This window comes from Tenrec ecaudatus, chromosome 16 (genome assembly GCF_050624435.1).
Source record: "Tenrec ecaudatus isolate mTenEca1 chromosome 16, mTenEca1.hap1, whole genome shotgun sequence".
NCBI lineage: Eukaryota > Metazoa > Chordata > Mammalia > Afrosoricida > Tenrecidae > Tenrec > Tenrec ecaudatus.
Window position 1 is genome coordinate 20,134,055 of NC_134545.1, and position 20,999 is coordinate 20,155,053.

The 20,999-nt window shown below is 55.4% G+C and overlaps 1 protein-coding gene across 1 annotated transcript; it reads left to right on the forward strand.

Moving 5' to 3' along the window:
- The first annotated feature begins 1,269 nt into the window (after positions 1–1,269).
- PPIL2 (peptidylprolyl isomerase like 2) lies at positions 1,270–20,539 on the forward strand. The gene is made up of 20 exons (XM_075533929.1): positions 1,270–1,406; positions 6,496–6,545; positions 8,120–8,165; positions 10,078–10,140; positions 10,677–10,728; positions 11,916–11,967; positions 13,865–13,956; positions 14,260–14,349; positions 14,700–14,775; positions 15,269–15,429; positions 15,520–15,595; positions 15,985–16,091; positions 16,295–16,384; positions 16,732–16,765; positions 17,793–17,910; positions 18,643–18,699; positions 18,997–19,069; positions 19,174–19,236; positions 19,336–19,475; positions 19,581–20,539. Exons 1-20 carry the CDS (start codon positions 1,375–1,377, stop codon positions 19,675–19,677), a joined length of 1,569 nt encoding a protein of 522 aa, XP_075390044.1. The 5' UTR covers positions 1,270–1,374; the 3' UTR covers positions 19,678–20,539.
- The last annotated feature ends 460 nt before the right edge of the window (positions 20,540–20,999 follow it).

The window sequence follows — 20,999 nt, forward strand, 5'->3', positions numbered from 1 at the left end:
GCTCTGTCAGGGGTACCTTTGCTTTTAGGCACCAATTCGGTACTTTCCCAGGTGTTTTCCATCATTCAAGTCACAGGATGATAACAAGATATAAATGTGGCCCAGAACCCTCAGATAAAATGAGTAGCATTTATGAGATCCAAGAAATCTTCAGTCGCTTCATGACCTTCCAGCAGAGGTGTCCAGCCAGCCAGGCCTTCAGGCAGAATCGTCCAGAGGGTCACACACCCAAGATCTACATGCAAGACAGCAAGTGACAAGAATACAACAGAGGCAGGGGTAGGAACTAAGTAAACATCAGTGAGTGAGGTTCCTGTCAGGTGATAGTACTTTAATAGGACACTATTACTGGATATCACGCTGCTAGAGATGGAGAGGTCTGGGGGCAACCACCTGGAATGGGGCTGCGGAAGATCTCGAGGTGCCATCAAGGGGAAACGGAGCCAGAGAACAAGCAGAGGCGGGAGGGGCTGAGTTCCCAAGCTGACCAAACAAAACAAGACAAAACAAATGCGTTGCCATCGATGCTAACTCAGCAACCTTCTAAGACAGTTTCTGAGACTGGTTACATTTGAGGTCCAGGAGTGGCCAATAAGGAGCTCCGGTGGTGATGTGGGTTACCGTAATGTCTGCAGTTCCAACCCACCAGCCGAAAGATAGCCAGTCTGCTCCAACAAGTTTTGGGAAACCCTACGTGGAGTTGCTGAGGCTCAGGATTGACTTGAAGACAGTGCGTTTGGGCTTGGGTCTCCAGGGAAGGTCAGGCGTGTGTTGCTTGGGAATCCAGATGCAAGGGATTTTCTGTGAGGAGCCTGAGCCACATCCCCTGGGGGCTGACATGGCCAGAACTGAGAGAGGGATAGAGAATGGGTCCAAGAGACCAGCCAGGGGGGACCAGGTCTCCATGTAGTAGTGGTGACCACCTGTCACTGGGTCGTGGAGGCCTGGATGGAGCGACAAGACTGGAGAGACTGGGCTGAGAGGCTGAGGTTGATGGAACCTAGCGTCCAGAGTGGGGTGTTTGGGGTTTTTTAATGCCTGAAACCAAGGGCGGGGCTCACGTCACTAAGCCGGGGAGCGGCCCCGCCCACCTCCCGTAGACCAAAACAATTGCAGTTGAAGGCAGCTCAACGAGGGAGCACTGAAACTTTGGGGGATAACCCCCAGCCTACGCCTGGAAAAAAAAAAAACCACAGCCCGCCACGCATGCGCACTCCTCCCTAGGGCCACACTTCCCAGGATGCTAAGCGCTCGCTTCCGGGCCGGAGCCGCGGCCCCCGGAAGTGCTGTCGTCTCTGGGCCGGGGCTCCAGAAGCTGGACTGTTGTCGCCAGTAGTCAGTCGGTGGTCACGCCGGTCAGCCCGCGTCGCAGCCATGGGGAAGCGACAGCATCAGAAGGATAAGATGTAAGTGTGTCGCGGGCAGGAGCGGCGCTCCTGTGCTGAGGCCGTTTGTCGCGCTGGTTCCTGTAGCTCCTCTGGCGTCCTGGGACCGATCGCCCCAACTGAGTGTCCAGGGACCCACCCGAAGCGCCGTTCCCCTTGGGTTGGCTCGTCTCTGCGTGTGCCTGGTCGTCCCTCTCCTACCTGTAGCGCCGGGCATCTGCAGGTGGTCTCTCCTCCAGCCCCCTCCCCACCTCCCGTAGGTGGTTCCTCTGGTTCTGCCTGGAGTTAAGCTCCTTTACCCACTGCAGTGCCTCCCAGTTCACAACGGACCAGTCTTGCCTTGTCCCCGTTCGCCCCTCCTGCCCGCACCGTCCGTTTCTGACGTGTCTGTGTAGTCGTCCAAGGATTTCAGGTTCGTGCCTTCTCGCTGTTTTCTGCCATCGCCTGGAACCCCGTCAGCCACGCCTTCCACCAAGGATGCTATTTGTCTGGGCCCCCCAGACTTCCACAGTGCCCAGACCAGTGGCCAGTTCTCAGCCCTCATTGAGTTGGGCTTTTCCAGAGCAGAGTGCACAGAATGCCTCCTTCCCAAGAGCTCTTTGCTCTGTGGGGCTATAAACCAAACTCAGTTTCACTCGTGTCGACCATTATAAGTCGGTAGAACCACCCTCTGTGAGTTTCCGGGACTGTTAACTCTTTTTATTTTTTAAATCATTTTATTTGGGGGCTCCTACAACGCTTACCACAATCCATACATCCATCCATTGTGTCAAGCACATTTGTACATTTGTTGCCACCATCATTCTCAAAACATTTGCTTTCTGCTTGAGCCCTTGGTATCAGCTCCCCATTTCGCCCCCCTCCTCCCCCTCCCTCATGAACCCTTGAAAATTTATAAATTTTTATTATTTTGTCCTATCTTACACTGTCCGACATCTCCCTTCACCCGCTTTTCTGTTGTCCATCCCCCAGGGAGGAGGTTATTTGCAGATCCTTGTAATCGGTTCCCCCTTTCTACCCCACCCTCCCTCTACTCTCCCAGTATCGCTACTCTCAGCACTGATCCTGAAGGGATCATCTCTCCTAGATTCCCTGTGTTTCCAGTTCCTATCTGTACATCCTCTGGTCTGGCCAGATTTGTAAGGTAGAATTGGATTCATGATAGGGGAAGGGGGACGCATTTAAGAACTAGAGAAAAGTTGTGTGTTTCAACGGTGCTACACTGCACCCTGACTGGCTTATCTCCCCTCAACCCTTCTGTAAGGGGATATGTAGTTGCCTACAGATGGGTCTTGGATCCCCGATCTGCACTCCCCCTCCTTCACAATGATTTGATTTTTTTGTTCTTTGATGCCTGATACCTGATCCCTTCGACACCTCGTGATCACACAGACTGGTGTGCTTCTTCCATGTGGGCTTTGTTGCTTCTGAGTTAGATGGCTGCTTATTTACCTTCAGATTTTTAAGACCCCAGATGCTATCTCTTTTGATAGCCGGGCACCATCAGCTTTCTTCACCACATTTGCTTATTTACCCGCAATGTCTTCAGTGATCATGTCAGGAAGGTGAGCATCATAGAATGCCAGTTTAATAGAAGAAAGTATTCTTGCATTGAGGGAGCACTTGAGTGGAGGCCCAATGTCCATCTGCTACCTTAATACTAAACCTATAAGTGTATGCACATAGATCTATTTCCCTATCCTTATATATAAATATATTTACATATGTACACGCCTGTATTCCTCTATAAATGCCCTTTGCCTCCTAACTCTTTCCTGTATTTCCTTTTACTTTCCTCTTGTCCCACTATCATGCTCAGTCTTTATTTGGATTTCAGTAATTCCTCTTGGTTACATTGCCCTTGATCACGCCCTACCAAGCCTCCTATATCCTCCTCACCACCAATTTGGATCACTTGTTGTTCCCTTGTCCCTGGGTTTGTTAACACCACTTCCTTTCCCCCCACCTTCCCTTCTCCCGTGTCCCCCGGAACTGTCGGTCCTGTTGTTTTCTCCTCCAGATTGTTCATCCAGCCTATCTTATTTAGACAGACCTGTGGAGATAATAACATGCACCACAACAAGACAGAGCAAAACAAAGCAACAAAAGAAAACAAAGCAACAACAACAAAAAGAAAAGCCTATAGTTAGTTCAAGGACTTTTTTGGCCTTTAAGAGTGTTTTCTGGTCGATTCTGGTGGGGTGCCATGCCCTGGCCACAAAGTCTATTTTTGGTATTTCCCAGGGACTTAGTTGTTCTGTTCCCCTTGCTGTTCTGTTGCATGCACTGTTGCTGTTCTGTTGCATGCTGTTCTGTTGCATGCTGTTCTGTTGCATGCACTTAGTGTGGCGGGATCAGATCAGATGCAATTCCCACACTGTGTCCAGTGTTGTCTCCTATAGGACTATGGGTCAGTGAGGGATGTCATGTCTCATAGTGGGGTGGCCATGTGGTCTTTTCTGTGGATTGGCTGCTCTGAGCAGGGATATCATCCCCAAGACCTCGTCCCCCTTCATTTGCTCCCGTGTGCTCTGATCAGACATGTCCCTCTCTCTAAGCTCCAGCTTCAGTGCTATCCTCTGAAATAAATTCTTCTGGAGGGAGGGGCAGCTGTCCACGTAGTTGCGATTGGGGGAGTTTCTGGGACTGTAACTGGTTATTGGAGTTGAAAGCCCATCCTTCTCCCTTGGAGCACCTAGTGGTTTTGAACTACAGACCTCACAGCCCAACTTGTCACCACTACACCACCAGGGTTCCCATGTTAGATAGTAGGTACTATGTTTTCCTTCTTTTTGCTAGATTCCTACCTCACAGACTTGTATATGAGAGGGGACACACACAAAAAATTTCCCCCCCAAAAGTTATGTGTTTAAATTTTTTTTTTTACAGAATGACCTTCAAAGTATGCTCCTTTATACTTACTACTATTTGTAAATCTGATTTCATTCTTGGAAACATTTTTCAAACTCATCTGTTTAGATGACTGACAGCACCTCCCTCATTTTTTCTTCACCTCTTCTACATCCTCAAATCACTATCCTTTCTTTTTCTTTTTAAATTTTTTTTTGTGAATTAGTGAGATAGTGAGTGAGAGTGAGAGAGTGAGTGAGAGAGTGAGTGAGAGTGAGTGAATTAGTAAGTGAGAGTGAGTGAGAGTAAGTGAGAGAGTGAGTGAATTAGTAAGTGAGAGTGAGTGAGAGTAAGTGAGAGAGTGAGTGAATTAGTAAGTGAGAGAGTGAGTGAGAGTAAGTGAGAGAGTGAGTGAATTAGTAAGTGAGAGTGAGTGAGAGTAAGTGAGAGAGTGAGTGAGAAGTGAGTGAATTAGTGAGAGAGTGAGTGAGAATAAGTGAGAGAGTGAGTGAGAGTGAGTGAATTAGTGAGAGAGTGAGAGTAAGTGAGAGAGTGAGTGAGAGTAAGTGAGAGAGTGAGTGAGAGTAAGTGAGAGAGTCACTGAGAGTGAGTGAATTAGTGAGAGAGTGAGTGAGAGTAAGTGAGAGTGAGTGAGAGAGTGAGTGAATTAGTGAGAGAGTGAGTGAGAGTAAGTGAGAGAGTGAGTGAGAGTGAGTGAGTGAGAGAGTGAATTAGTAAGTGAGAGAGTGAGTGAGAGTAAGTTAGAGAGTGAGTGAGAGTGAGTGAATTAGTAAGTCAAATCACTATCCTTTCATATCACTCTGCCTTCACGGAAGCAACAAGATGTCGCATGGAGCGAGGTCAGATGAGTAAGGTTGTGGGACAAGCGAGGCATGCTTTTTAAAAATTTTTTTGCCAGAAACTGTCGCACTGAGATGGCTGTATTCGAAGGTGCATTGTTGTGCTGGTAAAACCAGTCCCCCATCTGCCACGAATCAGGCCTTTTTTTTTGGTCACACACTGTTATAAAATATTTTCAGAACCTCTAAAGAGAAAGAAAGCTTGATTAACAGTTTAACCTGGTGGAACTTCAAATGCACTACGAATCGACATTTCTATCCTTTCTGGAAGTTGACAGACATCCAGAAGGAGGTTTGTCATCAAGAAACAAGAAAACCACTCACACACATGAGTTTTTGAAACAAGAAAACCACTCACACACATGAGTTTTCCCCTTGTTACCTGTGTTCAACATCACAACAGTTTCTGTAGCACTCCCCCTGCCCTCAAGCAGGAAACAAAATTTCACAGCTGTACCCTGTTCTCACAAAAAAACAAGGTTTGAGCAAAACTGCTTTTATGAAAAAATTCACTGTGACCAGAGAGAACCTTCCCAGGCGATGCCACTGGGTGCACTAACTCAGAACGAATTGCTTGATGCTCGCCTGGCAGGAAAAAAAGCCCAGCGGAGCTTTTCTGGGTTTTTTTGGGGGGGAGGGTACCCCCTCATAGGTCGATCGACCCTATATTTCTTCTCCACATGTGTTCACCTGGGTGATCGCCCCCAACTTTTACACGCCGACCTTCCCAGACTTTCATTGTCTATCTTGGAAAGACAGCCGCTTGCTTCCTAGAAGTAAGGATGCTGAGACTGTCATACCCCCACATTTAGATAGTAAAGGAAGGGACTAGGCCCTGCAGAAGGTACATCGTGCTTGGTGGAGTCAGCAGTAAAAAGAGGGAGCCCCCTCAGCAAGATGGGTTGGCACAGTGGGCTTGGCATGGTCAGGATTGTGAGGATGGGGCCGAACCCGGCAGTGTTTTGCTCTGGGCTTTCTGAGTCGGAACTGACGATGCCACCACCAACAGGAAAGGGGCCTCCTGCTTGATGGAGTAGGGGACCAGCAAGTAAGGGGAAAGTCTCCATAAGACAGGTGGACGCCGTGGCTGCACAAGGGACTCACACATGAGAGCAGTAGGGAGGCTGGCTCAGGACCTGGAAAAAGACGGGGCTTTCTAGTCCCACAAAGAGCGACAGCTTCAGAAAACCCCAGGGGCGGTTTGAGTCAGAGTCAACGTGACGGTTATGAGTTTGGGTTTGGTCTTTGTTGGCAAGGGTTTGGGAGCCTATTCACCTGGCCTACCACTGGACACCTCCTCACCCATAACAGTACCTTTGCCTCCCCTCGTAAGCATTGCCTGGATGAGTCCTGAGTTCCCTCCTGCACTTCTGCTGGTGCTAACATTCTCTCTCCTTCAGGTACATTACCTGTGCTGAGTACACTCACTTCTATGGCGGTAGGAAGCCAGGTAAGACGTGAAGCCTTTCTGTTTCCCCTGGAGGGAGGAATCAGGAAGGGCCTCGTGATCGGGCTCTGAACCTGTGAAGACTTAAGAGCGTGGGAATGACAGTTGACAGACAGGCTGAAGATACAGTCCTCAGAATCACAGCCGATGTTAGTCTGAGTTTGTGATTTCTGAAAATGGAGGTTGCAGCGACCTTCTCCTGTATCAGCTCAGTGGAGGAGTGAAGTGAATGGCCGCCTAAGCTCTCCAGGCTGTGGGGTCCCTGAGTGCCACTGATCGCCCCGTGTGTAGCCACCAACAGAAAGGTTTGAGGTTGAGTCGGGTGTCTCGGAAGAAAGGCCTGGCAACTTCCATCTGAGAGGCCCCGGCTACTGAAATGGGCGGATTACAACACTTGGAGTGGCTAGATCCCAAACACAGGGAGGTGCATTCAGGATGAAGCCAGAGGACAAGGCTCCCAGAGCCTGGTCTCTGCCACACTTCATGATACACCTGCCACTTGAGGTCACTATTGTCCCACAGCCTGAGCCACCTCCTCTCCTTGTAGGAATTAGGACAGTGTGGTTTGGTTACCCATTGCTGTGGACTCTGGCTTGTGGCCAGGATAGAGCTATGCTTTATTGGGCTTTCCCAGGACTGGTTTTCAGCAGTGGATGGCCAGACTCCTCTTCCAAGGGCTCTCTGGGGAAAGTTGAACCACCAGCCAATCGGTGAGCAGCTGAGTATGTTAGCGGCTGGCACTAGCCAGAGGTTCCAAATCAGACCTCCTCCTGACAGCCCGATGGGATCGCTGGTGGGAGCCCTTCCGTGCTGGTTGTTTACGGAATGAATGCTTTATTGGCAATTGAGTCACAAATCACACCGTTCGATAGTTCACTCATATTAAGAAGCATTGTACAATCCACACCAGAATCGATTATTAGAAGATTTCCTTTCTTTTTGTACTCATTGTTACTTGCTTCCCATTGCCCCCAGCCTCCCCTGCCATCCCCCCAAGGAGCCATTAATCCAGTCTCTATAGATTTACCTATCCTGGCTTTCATACACCGGAGAACATACGGAAACAACAACAAAAGCTAGCAACAATTAAAAAGTAAAATAGAGGAAAACCTCAATTGAAAAGAAAGCAGAAAACCTTCAAAGCTAGAACAAATGAGGGACCAGAGGGAGGGAGATGGATGATAAGGTGTCACATTGCAACCTCACTGTATCTGCCAGCATCCTCATAATACCCTCTGCTTGGGCCAGGCCCTTCGCTGGGCTTCACCCACTGTATCTCCCCTTTGCTTTTGCTTTTGTGGAAACAACATGGGAAAGGGTCCAAGGGGAGATCAAATGATATGGTGTTAGGTTGTTGTTTGTATTTTTTAAACATTTTCTTGTTTTTTGTATTTAGCACCCCCATGTCTCCCCAACCTCCCCTACCATACCCCCAAGAAATTATTAATTCACTTAGTCTAGTTAATTCATTAATCTTGCTGCCAAGATGCTATGTTTAACCTAATTGCGGCTGCTGTGATCAACTCTATATACATCACCCTCTGCCTGATGGCAATGAATGTGTGCTTTTTTGACAGACATCCCCAAAGCAAATTTCCGCCGCTTACCTTTTGACCACTGCAGGTAAGGGGCTTTGAAAGCCCATCTCATTCTTGTGGCTCTTCTCTGGTGTTTGCTCGGAAATCTGATTCCTGGAGATTCGGGTGTGAACCCCCCGTCAGGCCCCCTCCACTTGCCCAGCTCCAGTCCATTCCCCACCTAGGACACTGAGGCCCACCGGTAACCGTGTTCTGCTGATTTGGAGTTGTGTGTGTGTGTGTAGGCAGTGCCCTTTTCACCTTGTCCCTGCACTCTGAGGTGGGCAGGCCCCATTACAAAGCCTGCTTCCTGCATGTTGGAGCCTGGTGGTACATTACATTAAAGCCCTGGGCTGCTTGCCGGAAAGTTCGCTGTTCGAATCCCCAACCACTCGTCAGGAGAAAGATGGGACTGTCTATTCCTGTAAAGACTGACAATCTCAGAACCTCCAGGGGGCAGCTCTGCTCTGTAACATAGGGTCCGTTTGGCCGCAGTGGGTTTGGTTTAGGGTAAGGGGTATTTGAGAGAGGGTTGCCATGATGGTTAGTTTACTTTGGTGCCGAAACTTACACCGTGTCTACCACCAGCAGCAGCACCACCACTGTTGAAAGGTGACTGAGTCAGGGTGGGAGGCAGAAGCTCGCCAGGGTACACTCTCCCCATCAGAGGGCTCTGCTTTTCCCCACACCGGTCAGCCTGCGAAACAAGGGCCGCGGCAAGGAGACCCCACCCCATCACTAGCCCCTGGTCAGGATCTGTGTGAGTTGGGCCTCCAGACTGAAGCTGGTCCAGTTCTCACCTGGCCATGCCTCCATCGTCATCCTAGCTCCTCACTCTCCCTGACCCCAGCCACCTCAGATACATGTCCCTAGAGAAACAGCCCCTCCCTCTCCCATGCAGGGCCACCAGCTGAGAAGTTCCAGCTGGGGGGCCTCAGGCCTCTTGGCAGCCTCGTGATTTGCCAGGAAGGATGATGTCAGGGTCTCCAGGTGGTCTCTCTTAGATCAGATCTCACTAGTCTCCAGTGGCAAGACCCGAGAACAGCAGCCGAAGTGGTTTCTGCGAGGGGTCTCCACACGTGCTCTCTTGTCAAGCAGACCTGCTTTCTGAGACAATTGCTTGCTGCAGCCATGAGCCCACTCTGGCCTCCCTGACTCCCATCCACGTGTCAGAACTCGCTCTTGGATCAGCCCTGAGAACTTGTGGGAGGGTGGTCAACGCAGGCAAAGCTCCCACCAACGACTGTAGGCCCCCCCCTGCCCCACTCTCAATCCCTTGGAGTGCAAGAAGGCAGGTCTCAGTGGAAAAGCTGGCCTGCCTGCTAGCCGAGGTTTCGCAGTGTACACTCCCCTCCTTCCCGCTTTCCCCTGGCAGGGACCGTCAACGTGGGTGGCTTTCTGGAGGCTGAAAGTCTGGGCCTCCTCCCCATCAGCTCCAGGGAGGATCCTGTCCTGTTTCCTGCAGTGGTTGGTGGCCCCAGGCCTGTGGATGGACAGGCTGTCATTCCCGAGGGATGCCACTTTTTATAAGATACCCCCCCACTCCTGTATGAGCCCCTGCCATCTCACTGACGGTGAACAAAGACCCTCCCTCCAAACAAGGGCGTGGGCCTAGAGCCAGGGCCAGCAGAGCTCCAGACCCCCCTGGAGGCTGCCTCCAGCTCCCTCTCTAGGACTTGAACACGGTGACAAAACCAGGACTTGCCCCAGCGGAGCACGTGTGCAGGCGGAGTGCCTCTTCCCAGTGGCTCCTCAGTTTCTCCCCTGGGGCTCAAGCTTCCTGCCATGTGGTAGATGCATAACCGTGGGGGTTCCCGGGCAGCCATCCTGGCCCTGGCGCCCAGCGCCTGCTCTGAAATCCCAGGGATTGTCATGGGAGTGACAAAAGGCGTGAGGGGCAGCCTCCGGTTTGGCAGGTGCCCAGCACCTGGTCAAGAGTGACTCTTGTGTCTTGCCAGTCTCTCCCTACAGCCCTTCATCTACCCAGTATGCACCCCCGAAGGCGTCGTCTTTGACTTGCTGTGAGTAACCCCTGGCATTTGGATCTAATAAACACCATGACATTGTTGGAGAGGGCGTTGGGCCAGCTGGAGGGGCTGGGGCATGGGCCAGCCAGGCAAGGCTGGGGTTACCACGTCCCTATTCTCAGCAGACATGGGAGGGACTCTTGGGGGGCTCCAGAAAGGGCGGCCCAGGTCTCCTGGGCCTGAGCAGGTAGCACTGGCGATCCTTGAGACGCGGCGAGCCTGCATGTGAGCGCCATTGTTCTCAGGGACGAGTGTGTGGGGCTGGACTGCTTCCACTTTGTGCCCTGGACCTGAGCTCAGGCAGGTGTGTACAGCGTCACGCTCAGACTTGTGTCCCAGCACGCCCCAGCTTCCCTGGCATCAGGAATGGTTTCCAGCCTGTTTCGGGAAACTTGGGAAACATTCTCGAGTGGGAAGGGAAAATTGACCATCAGCGTCGCCTCTAGGATGGCCATCCCGCTCTCGGCGAGGTGACCTGGTGGAGTGGACCCCTCTGCCCACAGCCATGCCTTCTGTTCTCGTCCTCTCAGGAGCATCCTGCCCTGGCTCAAGAAATACGGCACCAACCCCAGCAATGGAGAGGTAGGCCCCTGTGGCGGGGGTAGGGGGAGCACTCCACACGGGCACCTCCCCAGACTGTGCCTGGGGACTCTGAGTAGGAAACACGTTTCGCTGCTCGCTGCCAGGTTGGCAGTTCAAACCGCCGTTCCCCTCTGAGGGAAAAAGATGAGGCTGTCTGCTGAAGGTCCCTGCGAGTCACACTCGCTTCTACAATCCAGTGAGCGAGTGAACCAAGGAGTGTGTCCTCTAACTTGTGAGGGCCACCCATCCCTGGGTGGCTTGGGACAGTGGGTGGGCCAACGAGGACAAAAGGGAAAGTGGGGCCTGGATCCGTCTCCCACCTCTGGGGGCTTGGAGTCGTGCTGGTTCTGACCATGGGAAGGTTATTGACCGTGCCAGCGGTGGAGCCAGCCTGCCCATTGCCCTGCACAGCCACCAGCATGCTGGCTGGCATGGCCGTTGGGTTTACCCTCTTTCTCTTTTTATCTTGAACGTGTGTGGTTGGGGTGAAGGTCTACAGAGCCAATCGAATTGTTTCAATGAGCCTTTTCATTTTCTTCGCTTCTCTCTGCTGTGAGCCGGGAGGGGCCAGTATCACGGAGGGTTGCCCATGAGTCTTTAAGGCCCCATTTGCACTTCACCGAAGTACGATGGAGAAACCGTGTCTTCATGGGGGTGTGTCCAGGTTTTTAAAAATCATCTTATCGGGGGCTCGTACAACTCTTATCACAATCCATCCATCCATCGTGTGAAGCACCCAATTTGTATGTTTCAGTTTCCCAAAGTATTTGGGCAGCAGAACAAGGCGGACCCTCATGGGCCCACTGCTCACCTGAGCCCTACCTTTCATCCTTAGCTTCAGAAGCAGCCTGGCCGAACCCACCAAAGCCCGTACTTCACAGTGCACAGAGGCCTTGTGTGTGTGGACACGCCTGCCCGCCCTCAGCCGGGTGCTGGTAGAGGTGCACCACACCCACAGTGGCTAGTGCCGGGCCCTGGGCCTCCGTGGGCAGCAGCTCCAGCTCCCTGCTTACAGCGGCAACGGCACAGGGAGCTCCCTGGTCTCACTGTCCTCGGCTCAGCTTCACTGCCTCAGTGTGCCTACCTGTCAGCCCCTTCTTCCTCGTTACCGTTTGTCTGGTTTGCCGCAGTGGCCACTCGTGCGTCTTGTCCTTTTCTGTATGGTGAATGCTGGCCTCTTCTTCCAGAAACTAGACCGGAAGTCCCTGATTGACCTGAAGTTTGCGAAGAACAGCGAAGGTGAGCAGTGGCTTGTCAGAGACCCCTAGAGCGAGATGACAGAAGCAACCACCGGGAGTGGCTTTCGGGGACGGACGTGCGTTTCCTCAGTTGAGAAGGCCGGAAGTCTGAAATCAGGGGTCTGGCTCGCTATCCCTGTCGGCTCTGGGAGAAGACCCTTGCTCCTTCCCTCCTCTGTGCCGTGGGGTGCCCCCTGTGGTCCCTTCTATCTCTGAGGCCTCTTGTTACTCCCGTCACTCAGAGGTGAGGGGCTCCTGACTGACGGGTGGGCAGTTTGAATCCACTGGCTGCTCATCAGGAGAAAGGATGAGGCTTTCTGCTCCCATGGAGTTCCAGCCTCGGAAACCTGCCAGAGCAGTTCTAGTCTGTCCTTGCAGGGGCCCGATGAGTCAGAATTGACTCAGTGGCAGGGAGTGCGGTGGTTTTAAGGAGCCCCGGTGGCATAGTGATTATCCACTGGGCTGCGAACCACAAGGCAGCAGCTGGAGACCATCAGTCACTCGAAGGGAGGAAGATTGGGCGTTCTACGTCTGTAAAGAGCTAAGCAGGCGCCCTCAAAAAACGGCCCGCGGGCCACATGCAGCCCGCCGAGGACATTTATCCCGCCTGCCGGGTGTTTTTGCCCCATTTGTTTTTTTACTTCAAAATAAGGTATGTGCAGTGTGCATAGGAATTTGTTCATAGTTTTTCTTTTTCTTTTAACTATAGTCCGGCCCTCCAACAGGTCTGAGGGACAGTGAACTGGCCCCCTGTTTAAAAAGTTTGAGGACTCTGGAGTTAGAGGCTTGGAAACACACAGGGGCAGTTCGACACCATCCTGCCGGGTCCCTGTGAGTTAGAGGGGGGACTCCCTGGCAGTGAGTTTGGTTTTAAACTGAGGTGATCTTGTTAATAGAACAGAGAAATCCAGGTCCCTGAGGGGGTTAAAGCCACAAGTGCTGTGCCCCCCCCTCCCCCCTAGCTCAGCCCACTATAGGAGGGGCCCATAGAGCCCAGACCTCCCCAACCTGGGGTGGGACTGGGCCTTCTTTCGCTGATTGGGCTGACCACTTGCTTTCAGTATATTTGGAAAACAAATGTAGTGCAGTTTCTTCTAAAAGGCCTAAGTACTTTGATGCTAGGGCCTAGCTGTGAGGGTTAGAGCTAGAGAGAATATTCTAGGTTAAATCCCTAGATGGGTGGGACATGTATTTTCTGAGGTGGACAAGACTTCCAAGTTTCCAAGCCTGTTACTCTTTTTTTAAAATCATTTTATTGGGGACTCATACACACATGAGTTGTGTAAAGCACGTTATATATTCATTGCCCTCATCATTCTCAATTTTTTTTTTAACAAGAAAGAAAAGCTTGTAGTTAGTTCAAGGATCGTTTGTTGGCCTTTAGGAGTGTTTTCCAGTCCATTCTGCTGGGGCACCACACCCTGGCCCCAAAGTCCGCCTTCAGCATTCCCTGGGGACCTCGCTGCTCCATTCCCTTGCTGTTTCACTGCACCCCCTTAATGTTTTGCCTCGGTGTGGTGGAGCTTGTAACTCTCTATGGAAGTAGAAAGCCTTATATTCCACCCTCAGAGTGGCTGGCAGCTGCAAGGTGGCCAAGGGTGGTGATCACCAGGGGTGGCCTAGGGGCAAATGGACCCAATGCCTCCGAGAAAGGAGATGCAGAAGTGGGTTTTGCAGGATGAATTGGAGGTCACCAATGGTTGGGCTATTGGGAGAAATGGCTTGGGCTGTTGGCTGGCACTACTGTGGGCATGTGGGCACTGGAAGTCTTCCAAGAGCCTTTCCACAGACGCAGGTGAGTTCTCACCTTCCCTGGCCTGCAGCCATCTTCACGTCGTTACTTCTTTGGAACGCGTGGGTCTCGGGTGGGCGCCACGGCTGACGGTGCCTTTTCCTAGGGAAGTACCACTGCCCCGTGCTGTTCTCCGTGTTCACCAACAACAGCCACATTGTGGCCGTCCGCACCACAGGCAATGTCTATGCCTACGAGGTGGGTGTGGCTCCGACTCTCTCCTGGGGGCCTCTGGGAGCACAGGCTAGTTCAGCTCCCCCTCTGCCTGGCTTCTCCTAGTTCAAGGGCCTGTCCCGGTGCCCAGAGCTGGAAGCAGGTGACGAGATGGCCTCATGAGTTTTATGTGCTGATCTGTCCAGTGAGAGTTGGGGAGGGGGTACAGGGGGCAACTGTGTGCTTGTCCTTCTAAGAGGCCCTAACCTCCCACCTGGCCTCCCCATCTCTGGGCTGCCTTGCTGCCTTCTGGGTTGGTGCTATAACCCGGCCTTCTCCGGGCTGCAGGCCGTGGAGCAGCTGAACATCAAAGCCAAGAACTTCCGGGATCTGCTGACTGATGAGCCCTTCTCCCGGCAGGACATCATCACCCTGCAGGTGCGGGTCCAGCAAGGGGGGGTGCTGAGCCCCTTGTTCTCAGTCCTGCGATCTCACGCCTGTTCTTTGCTGGGCCCACCCTGCCCCCCTCCTCAACGCCCCCCCCCCCCACACAGCTCCCCTTCTCTGTCCCTCTTTCTCCCCCTTCCTTGTCCCAGACATCCTTACTTCCCTCCGTATACACTCTCGCCCCTGCTTTGGGTCAGGTGGCTGCTTGGCAGGCCCAGCCTCCCACTCGTTTCCTAGGCAGGGGCTGGGATGCCCTTTGCCTTGCACGCAGCTCCAGACAAGCTTTTGGACCTGGCATAAGGTAATCCTGCTGCCTCCCCCACCCCTGCCCCACACTGCAGGATCCCACCAATCTGGACAAGTTCAACGTCTCCAACTTCTTTCACGTGAAGAATAACATGAAGGTGACGGACCCAGGTATGTACGGAGCTGAGCTAGACCACCCCTGTGGCTTCCTGTGCTGAGGCAGCCCACTGCCCTGGCAGACCCTGGAACCCGGGGAGGCCGGGCCTGTCCAGCAGCCCTTCTGGGAGGCCATAGCAGTGAGAGTGTTTGGGGGGAAGTGATTGAAGGGGAGGATACCGAAGGGGAAGGGGAGTGAGATTCTCTGAGGGGGGGCAGGGTCCTCCTAGGTGGACATGAAGTGACGCCCTCTGCCCGAGGCAGGCAGGCACAGACAGCCCTGTGCAGTGGGCACGGACCACTGCAGAGAGCCCGCCAGGCTGGCTCTGCGTGCTAACCAAAGGGGAGCCTCCTGTGGAAGGGCGAGGGCAGTGCGCACAAACCCAGAGACACGGCTACAGGCAGGGGCGGGGTGCCTTCGCCCCCCGTCCCCACTCACGCAATCACGCGCCTGGGAGAGGCTCTCGGGGTTACACCAGGGCCCAGGGCCTACTGCGCTGCTTTTCAGATGAGGAAAAGGCCAGGCAAGACCCGTCTTACTACCTGAAGAACACCAACACGGAGACCCGCGAGACCCTGCAGGAGCTCTACAAGGAGTTCAAGGGGGACGAGGTGCTGGCGGCCACCATGAAGGCCCCCGAGAAGAAGAAAGTGGACCAACTGAACGCCGTGAGCTCGGGGGCCCTGCCCAGCCCCGGGGATGTGGGGACCCTCTGGTGGGCCGGCTCTGGGGGCTGATGGTCTGGGCCCTTCCGGCAGGCCCACTACTCTACCGGGAAGGTCAGCGCCTCCTTCACCTCCACCGCCATGGCTCCCCAGACGACGCAGGAAGCAGGTAGTGGGACAGAGAGCAAGCACCCCTTCCCTCCTTGGCACTGGTTGCCCTGCTAACTGGCACCCCCAAGGGGCAGGGGGTACCAGGAGACACTGCCTGTCTTGTACCTGTGGGACCCCTGCCTTACTTGTATGTGACCTGCTCACCAAGGCTGCTCCTGGCCTCCACACAGTCCCTTAAGTGCTTAAAGGCCCCCTTTTAGCTGTCCCTCCATGCCCCCGTGGCCCCAGGCATGCCTCGCACTGCCCCTGGGAACCTGTGCAGAGTCTCTGCTCTCCCCCAAGCCAAGCCCCCTCACAAGCCGGACACCAGCTGGCCCTGAGCTTGTGCATCAGAGGCTGGAGTCCTGGCTGGGGGCCCGGCCGGCCGCTCACCCCCTCCGTTTGCAGCTGCCATCGATGAGGACGTGCTGCGATACCGGTTTGTGAAGAAGAAGGGCTACGTGCGCCTGCACACCAACAAGGGCTGCCTCAACCTGGAGCTGCACTGCGACCTGGTGAGGGGCAGCTTTGGGGCAGGAAGGGGCTGGGCTGTGTGCTTGTGGAACGGTCCACCTGCCTGCACCAGGGAAGCAGGCTGGCCTTTCCCCAGGGCCCCCGGCTAGAAGTTCAGGGCATTTCCTACAGCCCTTTCTGGGCAGATGGACACCCCTATGTGTATCCTGCTCTCACCTCCCCCCCCCCCGGGGCTGTCTTGCAGACGCCCAAAACCTGTGAGAACTTCATCAGGCTGTGCAAGAAGAACTACTATGATGGCACCATCTTCCACCGGTCCATCCGGAACTTCGTGGTGAGCAGAGTGGCCCTGCAGGGCTGGGCACGTGTGCAGGGGAGAGAGGGCCCAGGAGGCTCTTTGCTGCCCCTCCCAGGGCCCTCAGGCCAGCCCGCTCCTCTGTCGGCAAGGCCAGGAGGTACCCAGGAAGAACCCCCTGCTCACCCTCACCAGGACCCCTTGGCTAGGTCGGCCCGGTGGTGCCCTGGCTGGGTCAGACCAGGAGCTGGCGTGCGTGCAGATGCCCTCGGGTGGGGGTGGGGGCTGAGCAGTGGAAGGGGACAGGACTGGTGGTGGGCAGTCCTGAGCAGGCAGCTCGGCGTAGTTGGGTGGGGTTTGCTCACTGGTGTGTGTTCCTCCCACAGATCCAAGGGGGTGACCCCACCGGCACTGGCACGGGTACGTCGTGTGTTGCCCGGCTCCTGGAAGAGGCTGGTCACTCTGGGGCACACGGGGCTGGTGGGAGCATGTAGTAGAGAGCTTGGAGGGGCCATTCGTCTGTCCTGTCCAGCTCCTCCGGCCTCAGTTCTCAAGCAGGGGTGGTTCTAAATCACCCCCATGGAGGTGCCAAGGGGCCAGAAACACCTGAGGCAGCCCAGTGGCCAGCCCGCCGCCATCTGAACTGGCCACCAACTGTGGTGGGTCAGTGTGTTCCCGATGACAGAGGAGTCTGAGGGACTGAGAGAGACAGGCCCCAGACTCTGGACGCCAGGCTGTGGGGCTGACTTAAAAAGGCCAAGCCGTGGGTGGGGTGGGCACCACTGCCCAGGACACAGTGCCCCCCACCCAAGCAGGGGCCTTGAGAGAACCGACTAGGGTGGCTAGACCTAGAAACCAGTCCCCACTGGCCCCCACTGCCTTCCCCAGCCCACCTTAGCCTGTCAGCTGCTTTGGCCCTGTGTGAGCGCTGGGGACCCATGGCTGGGACCTTAAGCCTGTGGCCCTCTCAGCAGCTCCCTCAAGGGTCCGGGGCCTGGCAGGGCATGGGAGGTGACTGTGCACCGGGCCCTCCTGCCCTGGTGTCCTCTGGCATGGAGTGCAGGGTCTGGAGCTGGGCTGGGCCCTGTACGTCTGTGTGTCTGTGCTCCACGGGGAACCTGTCCTCCCCCTCAACTTCCCTGGGGATAGATGTCAGCTGTGAATATTAGGGAACCAATCTTCGTGTTTGGAGGCCTGTTCCGGCTGCGCCCGAGCCCTCTGAGTGAGACCGCTGCGGCTGTCAGCCCCGGATGGGAGGAGCCCAGGGAAGGTGCCCTAGAAAGGCTCAACAGTGGGCACACTCCAGACAGGCACGGAAGCAGACAAGCCCATGGTGGAAGGGGCGTGCTGAGGGTGGCCAGCGGTCGTGGGCAGTGCCTGAGACCGCCTTCCCAGGGGCTCCGCTCTGTGCTCGGCAACACCTGCCGTTACCTCCCTTCCTCTGCAGGCGGAGAGTCGTTCTGGGGAAAGCCGTTCAGAGACGAGTTCCGGCCCAACCTGTCGCACACGGGCCGGGGTGTCCTCAGCATGGCCAACTCGGGGCCCAACAGCAACAAGTCTCAGTTGTGAGTGTGGTGCTGGCTTCTGGGCAGTGGGACGGGCGGGGCCGGGGGCTCCTCAAGGCCTACAGCCCCGGAGCTCTGCCCAGGGGTGGTGGCCCTCGCCTCTGTAGCCTCCTTTTTAATTTGTCTTTAACTTCTCGAATATAGCCTTCTACCAGTGGAGTGTTCATGATTTTAGCTCTGATACTTTTCCCTTCGTCGTACGGTTATTTGGGAGGGTGCTGTCAGCTTGGCTGTAGGAACGTAGGCCCTTTCCCTTCAATCTGTGGGCTTGGGCACGGGCTCCTCTTTCTCAGCAGGAGCTGGGCTCAGCGCGTACTGGTTCCCAGCTGTAGTTTGTGGCTGTGCTGCTGCCTGCACGTGGTGACCCGTGGCCAGCATCTCCCTGTAGCCTGACCGTGGTTTCAGTCATGTTGAAGCTGACTCCACATGGGAACTGAGTGGTCCAAGGCTGAGTGGCCTCTGTGGCCATGGCAGCTCTCGAGCCTCATGATGGCCTGTCGGTCAGTCTTGACGAGGATTTCCCCGTCAAGATAATTTCTTTTTGTCAGAGTTGGGCCCAGAGGCTTGGGCACCCAGAGCCCTGGCTGGCTTCCTTCAGGAGTTTTCTGGGCTTTCTCTCAGTCCTGGGTAGGGGCCCGATGCCCTGCTAGCCTGGGGCTCCCCAGTGGGCTGTGGGCTGTGAGAGGACCAGGCCTGCCGGCCAGGGAGCTCACTTTCTCTCCTCTTCCTCAGCTTCATCACCTTCCGCTCCTGCGCCTACCTGGACAAGAAGCACACCATTTTTGGGCGGTAAGAGCGGCTGTGAGGGGCACTAGCTCATGGGGCCCCGTCCCCTGGGAGCTCTGCTGGCCGGAGGCTGACTGGCCTCAAAACTCAGCCCCAGCCCTGTTCGGCAGGTGGCTGCTGGTGACCAACCTCCCATCACCCGGCCTACAGACTCTGTCACAGTCACACCCCCCTGCTCCTGCAGCCTACCAGTGGCCAGGCAACACTGTACAAATTGGGTGGACTTCGTCCAAGTGAAACGGGGCACACAGACTGAAGTCTGCCCACGGGCACATGGTTCTGACCTGGCTTCTCCTGCAGGGTCGTCGGGGGCTTCGACACCCTGACTGCCATGGAGAACGTGGAAAGTGACCCCAAAACTGACCGCCCCAAGGTATGTGCCTGGTTGGGGGGAGGGGAGCATGCACGCCCTCCTGTTACCACCTGGCTGCGGCCTTGGGCCAGGCCCAAGCCCAAGCCCCTGCCTGCTGTCTCCAGGAGGAGATCCGCATTGAGTCCAGCGTGGTGTTCGTGGACCCCTACGAGGAGGCCGATGCTCAGGTGAGAGGGCGGAGCTGCTGTGTGCTGGGGGGAGGGGCCTAGGCCTCCTCGTGGGTTTCCCTTCCTGCCCTGGTACCTAGCCCACCCTCCTCCTGGCAGATAGCAGAGGAGCGGAAGAAGACCCAGCTGAAAGAGGGACCTGAGGAGCCCATTGCAAAGAGCAGCCAGCCCCAGCAAGGGGCCCCAGGAGCCCAGACCTACCGCCAGGGGGTGGGCAAGTACATCAGTCCAGCAGCCACGTGAGTGGGGCTGGGGGCTGGTGGGGGCGCACAGACACACACATTGTACCCACTGCCTCCGAGGGAGCTGGGAATGGGCGAAGCAGTGGCGTCTGGTCCTCACAGGAAGCGGGCAGCCCAGGATGAGCCGTCCACCAGCACAGTCACCGCCACGGCCAAGAAGAGGCCCAGTCAGGGCTTCGGGGACTTCAGCTCCTGGTGACCCACATGAAGGCCACGCTGCGCCTCAGAGAGAGCTCTGCCTGTGGCCTGGACCCCTCCACTATGAGCCCCCCAATTCGGTACCTGTCCCTTGATCCTCAGCCCACGTGCCCCATCAGCACCGGCACCCTCAGCACCGGCACCCTCAGCCTGTCACCTCCGTGCGGCCCTTCACTCTGGAACGGGGCTGCCTCCCTGCTTCCCTCCTTGCCTCCGCCAAGACCTTCGTTCTCTGCGTGGCCCCACTGCGCGCTCCTTTCTCGAATGTGCCCCGGCTCTTGTGCCTTTTCTTGCCCACCCTGCCTCCCACCCGGCGCCTCTGCTGGCCACCCCCCCCCCCCGCCCACTTCAAGGACCACCTTCAGACATCCGAGTCACTCGCCCCGTGACTGGTGACCGCATGAAGAAGACAGCCAGGCCCAGGCAGCACTGGGGGCACCAGGTGTGGGGTGAGAGGAGGGCAGCCTGACCCCGTGTGGTGGCCCCTGCCTGCTTCTGTCGCATGGTCCGACGGCACTGAAGTAGGAGCCCAGGGTGCGCGTGCTGCATCCCACCCAGGAGACCTGGCTTCTGTGGTCAGTCCCATCAGGGAGGGCAGGCCCACACCCTGGACAGCTATTCCGGGCGTCCCAGGCCTGCAGAAAGGGGCACGGTCGCCTGGACTCCAGAAGGCCCTGCTCCAGAAGGTCTGGTGTAGGTTGCTTCTGCCCCACAGGACTTGGGGGGGCCAGCAAGGAGGCTCTGTGCCCCAGCCTTTGCTTCATGACCCTGGGCCCCCAGCTCAGACAATTTTCTAAAATGTCAGGCCACTTGGACCTGTTCGGTGAGGTCATTCGGCCATTAAAGGGCTTTTGAGAAAACCCCTCCTTTTCTGTCTTTGCAACACCTGACAGCATCAAGGGTAAGTGCTCAGACGTGGCATAGTGGTTAAGGGTTGGGCGGCCAGCCCCATGGCCAGCAGTTCAAAACCACCAGGTGCGCCTCTGGAGGAAGACGAGGTTATCTGCTCCTGGACGAACGAGCCACAGTCTCGGGAACTCAAGGGGCAGTTCCTGCTCTGCCCGATACGCTCTCGAGGAGACAGAGTCCTTTCGAGGACAAAGAGTTTGAGATGTGTGGAGATCTAACAAAACTAAACACATTCCGGCTGCTCTGCCAGTGTTCTGCTCAGGCCGCGTACCTTACGTACCGCACGAGGGATCCGTCCAAGAGTTGCTCTCAACCATGGAGAGACAGAGCCCTGGTCTTAAGAGTCACTCGCCCTCTCTCTCTCAGTCTCTAGCCCTTCCCAAGGAATTGTGTTTGCTGATTGACACCACATGA

Coding starts and splice junctions, on each gene's coding strand:
- PPIL2 (XM_075533929.1), top strand. CDS start 1,375: ATGGGGAAGCGACAGCATCAGAAGGATAAGAT. Junction 8,166..10,077: donor TTACCTTTTGACCACTGCAG/GTAAGGGGCTTT, acceptor GTGTCTTGCCAG/TCTCTCCCTACAGCCCTTCA. Junction 16,092..16,294: donor TGGAGCTGCACTGCGACCTG/GTGAGGGGCAGC, acceptor GCTGTCTTGCAG/ACGCCCAAAACCTGTGAGAA.